This window comes from Prenolepis imparis, unplaced genomic scaffold, assembly GCF_030444845.1.
Source record: "Prenolepis imparis isolate NDT839.2.m4 unplaced genomic scaffold, iyPreImpa1.0 SCAF_745, whole genome shotgun sequence".
Classification (NCBI taxonomy): domain Eukaryota; kingdom Metazoa; phylum Arthropoda; class Insecta; order Hymenoptera; family Formicidae; genus Prenolepis; species Prenolepis imparis.
The window spans coordinates 1-6,747 of record NW_028141903.1 but is presented as its reverse complement, the minus strand read 5'-3'; the positions used below and the strand labels follow the sequence as shown (position 1 = coordinate 6,747).

General features: G+C 33.2%; 1 protein-coding gene across 1 annotated transcript; it reads right to left on the bottom strand.

The window, feature by feature from the left end:
• Nucleotides 1-217: 217 nt before the first annotated feature.
• LOC145948834 (DENN domain-containing protein Crag-like) lies at nucleotides 218-6,741 on the bottom strand. The gene is made up of 10 exons (XM_083058389.1): nucleotides 6,499-6,741; nucleotides 6,273-6,426; nucleotides 5,779-5,982; nucleotides 5,183-5,392; nucleotides 4,666-4,761; nucleotides 4,247-4,494; nucleotides 3,903-4,164; nucleotides 3,419-3,823; nucleotides 3,037-3,206; nucleotides 218-2,895 (listed from the first exon to the last, which is right to left on the bottom strand). The coding sequence occupies exons 1-10, from the start codon at nucleotides 6,713-6,715 to the stop codon at nucleotides 2,759-2,761; spliced, it is 2,103 nt and encodes a 700-aa protein (XP_082914515.1). The 5' UTR covers nucleotides 6,716-6,741; the 3' UTR covers nucleotides 218-2,758.
• Nucleotides 6,742-6,747: the final 6 nt, after the last annotated feature.

Sequence of the window (6,747 nt, the reverse complement as noted above, 5' to 3'; positions counted from 1 at the left end):
TAGCATTGTGCAAGGAGTTTTAGACATTGAGTACGCGCAATTTGACTAGATCAATGAAAAAATATATTAATGATGAATCGGCCTGTGTTTCACACTAGTAGTTTCTACATAATACAAAGCATAATTTCAAACTTTTAAAGTTATATTTTGCACGGCTTACGTGCATAACTGGTGCCACTAAAAACGAAGAACATAATGTTTTGGTTACGAATATATATGTATATCGATCAAATTTTCCAAGACTGCAAATATTAAGAAAAAGTTATGAAGATTTTTAAATAAAATATTATGCATAATAGTTAACATATTATAATTCGTTGAAAAATCATCGTAAGTAATTTTATGATAAATCTGAAGTGCACATTATTGTAATATAACAAAACGCATTACGTATTTCTCGAAATTTTTACGATGCTTTGTTATACAGTGCCCGATACATCCGTTTTAATTTTATTCATCTTTCACTTACTAAGATAAACTAAATTGATTTTTTAAACATCGATTTCTCCAACGCTTCACTTTTTTTTATAAAAGTGCGATAACTATATACACTTTATAACAGTAATTCAACCAACTCAAACTTTTTTCTGTCAAGTTTGTCTTTTTTTAAACACTTTGAATATCACATTTCTTTAATCATATTAATATTATTGTCGCTATTATTAATTTTATTGTTGCTATTAATGAGCTGACTAATATCGAAAACCAGTGGCTTATATTTTAAGAAATTCTTTTTTGCTTATTGTTTAATCGGTTATATAATCATCGCATCAATATATTTATTTGTCCTAAATCTGATTTTACATAAAATAAACAAATGTTGATATTTTCCAACATTTTTAGCGCAGTTAAAATCTCTTTGTAAAGGATATGAAATATGTCAATGATATAAATATGAAATAATAGCACGTTATACAAGTAAAAACGTTTTCACTTACAATTTACTATTCACTTTACAATTCACTTTCTTTTTAAATATTTCGTTGATTTATTTATAGTATTCATTTATAGCACACATATCCAAATATGCATTTGATTCAAAATTATCGAATGGCAAATTCAGTTGGATGCATTAAATGAATAATATTCACGACATTATTAGATTTAAAGATTTGTTTAAATATAAAGTCGATACTCTCTCTATAGATTAATTGTAAAGTGAAACAAACAATTTCTGTAAAATACCTCGACTGATTTTATTCTCGTAATCTACATTTATAGTATTGGATTGAATGAACATACATTCATCTGCAATGTCCAGGGTGAAAAGTGCACGACATTGTGAAAGACCGTGTTAATGAGTCTCCTCGCGACGAATAATCTCATCATTCCGTTTTGAATAAATTGTGTACAGAATGTTATCTAACTAAACTATCTCGCTAAACTATTACAAATGCTTTAAATGTCTAAAATTCATAAAAATATTCACTCTCACACACTAAGCATTTGCTCTGAGGATAAGCAATCGAGTTTAACGCCACGCCCTTGTGAAGAGCACTTTTCACCTGGAACGAGTAGAGAAACGATATTTATAGTGTTCGTCGTGCAATAAACAATTGTTTCTATCTAAGAGTACAAGGAAAGAATACTGAGTTTTGTCACGCGATATTTACCGTCGCTCTCTTTCACTCTTTTTGCGGTAAAAAAAATAGTCTGTATATTAGACGCGTTTTTTATATTTACACGTGACAGCTTTTTCTCCTTTTTACATTACACGGATATTACGCGTCGGACTGAAACGTTTAATTAAGGTCACAGCACACCTGGAGGGAATTTGCAGTTGCAATTGAACTTGCAGTCCATATAACTTCTTTGGTACTTGATACTTTTTTAACATTGTACTCTTAGATACTGCTGATGCGCTGCGCGAATTATTAAATCAGAGGCATACGCGATCGAATTCATTAAAACAAGAAATGAGTCATTAACCATTAAAAACAATTATGTTATAACCATATGAAGATCAGAGATGTACGATTAGTTAAAAATCGTTATTATTATTCAACTCTTGATATTGCACTGACTTGATCTCGAGATCGATAGCATCAATAACTCCTGGCGGCCAATTACGATCAGTAATTCTCCATCTCTTCCTAAATCACAGCCCTTTTCACCGCGACACGAATAAGATAAGAAAATTCAGCTAACTGCGATTAGCGCGTAACGTTGTTGATGCAACCGATTCGATAACTATTCATCTATTAATTTTCGCGTGCGTGCGTGGTCCAACTTGGAGACCGAGGTGACCCGATTATACATGTATTTTTGCGCAAGCAAAGACAAGATCTATCACGGACGTCAGCGGGTAAGCAGAGTTTTACGAAGAAAAAAAAGAAAAAAAGAAAAAAAGAAAAAGAAAAAAAAAAAAAAAAAAAAAAAAAGACGAGTCGATTTGCACGATATCGATCGTAATTGGCGCGCTCCAAGAAGTGGCGTTGTAGCTCGAATGTAAATCATCATTGATAACATTAACAATCTTCCGTGTTAGATAAACGTTCAACGTGTAGAAGAAATGTCAATGACATTACATGATATTATGTCAGACATTTCGGCACACGATGAAACGTATTTTAACAGCGCCTGACTTGAACATTGTCCTTTATGCACGCAATTCATCCCCCGTGCACACAATTTTGAAAGTAGAGCAATAAATGCTCGTACTTACAAGCATTCGTTATTCGTGCAACATCGCACTCTTCCTCCGATGCTTCGAAAGGAATAACTCTTCTTCAAAACTATTCACGGCTGCCCGTGTTTCTCAAACATTTAATTGCTTAAAATAATGTCTGCAATATACCGACATCATCGTTGATGGAGCGTCAATTTTATGCAATAATTTCTCTTCGTTTTCGGAAAATTTCTCTAGCGATAAACTGTATTCTCTATCGAAGACGCCTGTAAGAATGATGATCATTATTATAGACGTGAAATGTGAAATTAATGTGTTGCAATCAAACTCTATAAATAACTCAATAATTGGATTATAGTCATTTAAAAAGTGCGTCTTATATAATTTTTTTTTTAATTATAGCCCACCTTGGTCGATATTCGTCCTGCCCAATACAATAAATGCCAAAAACAGAATATCCCTATATATAGAAAATGGATGATCGCCTGTTTGATGTTTACTTCTTTCTAAGGCCACTCTTATTATAGGTGCTGCTAAGTCGTTGCAACGGACATATGTTATCACTGCTTGCATCAATCTAAAATTAAAACAAAAAATTAATAAAATAACAATCATTTTACATATTTGAAAAGAAGAGTAAAATTATTTTTCATAATTCAGACAATTATCGTTTCGATTTCTCCTTTAATTAATAAAAAAAGTCGAAGTATAATTATTTTTTAATTTAATTAATTGTGTGTACTAATTAGTAATTTGAAAGACATTGATTGTCTTTCTATTGAAACTTACGTTCTATCCTCTGTAGAATTTAATTTCCATTGGAGATACATAGGCAAACGATCCATATGTAATCGTTCATTATCCCACATTGTTCTGACACCCACCAATCCTACAGTTCTTCGAAGTTCTGAATTCTTATCGTTATTCAACCAGAGATCAGGTAAATGGCTTGTTAAATTAATCCTTTCAAAATACCAAATCAGATTCCAATATACTATCGGATGTTCCTGAATAAACCTATGCTTGGTGAGACAGGCATCCCCCTCTTGACTTAGCACGCTCTCTAATTCCTTTCTCAGAACTAACGGGTTTAGATAAGGTACCGTTATCGGTTCCTTCGATTCCTTCGGTTGATCTAGCAATTCCACCAATGCTCCCATTAAAGGATCGTTATTTTTTTCGCTCGCTTCACATCTACGTAAACAAATGTTAATATTATTCAATTCTTTTAATTTTATTCAAGGATAACAACGCTTATAATATGGTTCTTTACCTGTAATCTAATATTGTAACTGTAAGGAGAGGTACGGTAGCCTTATCGCAATACTGACAGACTGTATTTAAATTTGAATCTTCCGGCTGCCAACCAGCCATTATCTCTTCGTCGTACAGGATAGCGGCGCAATGATGGCATCTACTGGCACTGGAAAGCACAAGCTCAATGGCAAGACGTTCCTCCAACTCTCTAGTGCCCTTTGGATATAGACACTCTGTGAGTTCGTATAGTGAACATAAATCTAAATTTCCTCCATCACCTGTTGAAAAAAAAAGAAAATGAATATCGCCGCAGAATATAAATATATAATGTCCATCGTTCGTGTAATTTATATTATATACCTGATGCTCTCATGGAAGTTTCATTTCGATCTTGTAAAGATCCATCGGTAAGAGAATCTAAAGATTCGTGCGATATTCCGTAAGCTATTTTTTGTTCACGTTCCTTATTTTTTACCGGTGTACTCGTCGCCGAGATGGCCTCTTTTATCTCGTCGAATTTTTTAACGACAGTTGTTGCAGCAGATTTCAAGCTATTCAGACCGCCAAGTATTATTTCGTTCGATTTTTTTCCTGTTAAGCTTGATGGGCTAAAACAAGAATTTATGCTATATAGAATCGCACGAACAAAAGAGAAGAATTAATTTGTGTGTGATTATTATAAATGTACAATTCTATAACTATAACAATAAAGAGACACGAAAATAGAACGCATATCGAATAAGCTATGCGAAATCTATGCAACTATTTACATTACATACCTGATATAACTGGAGAGACTAAGAGATTCGATAAGTTGATTCGATGATATTAAATCCTTATTTTTAGCAAACGCCAATCCACCCGTGGAGTATCGTCTAACATTTAACGTATAAAATAAAACACAAATGCGCATGCAAAACAATAAACAAACGAAAATAAACTTGCATTGTCCATCAATGTGATTAAAAGTATATTTAATTATCAGAGACGTTATTATATATGTATATATTCGTAATACTTTTCACACATATTGAATATATAATTTACATTATGTATATTTTGTTTAAAAAGTATATATATATACAAATAAAAATATGATTCATTTATGTATTTTATGTGTGCAAGACGATTATACATTTCTTTCTTCTACATTTACAAAATATTAAGTTTAACGCGTCTCGAGCTAATATATATCATGACATTTTGGAGGAATGAAAGGACAATGCACACTGTGGAAATTATTATAACTACAAACGGTGCCATGTCGTTAAATTAAATATCTCGCAAATATCTTACCCGAAACTAAGTTTAAGACTAGATCCTAAGCTAGAGAGGCTGGATGTTACACTATCCTTATTTTGAGACCAAAGACTGCTTATTTCTAGTCTCTCCTTTTCTCTCTCCTGTTCGCCTTGTTGTGCCACAGAGTGAGGCATCGTCTCGCTTCTCTGTAAATGTCCACCCACTGTCATGCCACTTTCATCTACTGCTTGATGAAAGGTCGCACTACGTGGGAGAATGTTGCTGTAAACACATTAGAATGCTTTTTGTGTTTAAAATCAAATATATGGAATAAAATGGGATATATACGTCTTTAAAAATTATAAAGCATGATTAACGCAGCTAGTCTTTACAAAACGAAAATATACTTTTAGTGTGCAAGTACTCGTGATTATTTTGATCACCAGTAACAGTTTCCCCATTAGATGTGATTGTGAGAATATATATTATAATCTCGTGTTTTTCTTTCTTTTTGAAAAAGTATTTACTTCCATAATTTGACTCTATAATATTTACTTCTAAATTTCATTTTTTTATCTCTTATCTAAATATTTGTATCGATATATTCAATGTTTCGCATGCAAATACAATATACAAGTTATATATCATACCTTCTAAATAAAAGTGGCCCTCCTGGTCTCTCTTCAGTCGTATTATTTAATACAGTTAAAGTACTTGTTGAGCAATTTGAATCATTCTCCTCGGAAGGTGACACAATCGGTGTTTCGTCATTAATGAGAGCACCCAATGGGTCATTTTCCGTAACTGGTGTGCGTACGGGACTTTTTAATGGTGATTCAACACTGCGCGTTAGCCTACATAAAAAATATTACGTCTACATAAGCCTATACATGCAAATTAGCACTGTAAGATATTCAACGCATACCCAACACGCAGATTAATTATTACATAAGATTTCTGTAACAATGAGCGAAAATATTCTATACGATAAATATATACTCTCTCTTGCATTTACTATCGTAATACTAGTAAAATAATATATATAATCTATAAACGAAAAACAAAGCGATTTCAGCGACTTGGGCAAACCTGAGAGCGAGACTAACGTTCACAAATCCTAATGAATAGTGAACATACAAAATACCTTGGATTACTAGCTGCCCGCTCCAATTCGTTCGATTGTAACATACTCAATGTCGCTTGGTCTTTTACTATACTATTCTGCCGAAGAAGAGCTTTAGCTTTCAAATCAAACGATCCGAATCCAGGTAGATCTGATACAGAACTGCCTTTAGTGGCTGCCGGATAAAGAAAGATCGTTATTTGACAGAAAACTGGTAAAATCGCATGTAAAAAAAAAATAAACTCACAATCACTATGCGCAGCTTCAGTGTCTTGAGAATGAGAACTGTCGAGACTAGACCGAGAAAAAGCATGCGCCATGCCTTCAGTCTTATCGATGGTTAAAAAATCTGCATTGGAACTCAATCGTCTTCTAGCGCTCTTCTTCCCAGCCTTTTTAAATAACGCTGCACCGACAATGACATTTCGCAACTTGTTCCACATCAGTTGACTTGAATTTGTCATATCGGAAGGCCATGTTGCTTCAAGAACAGCCT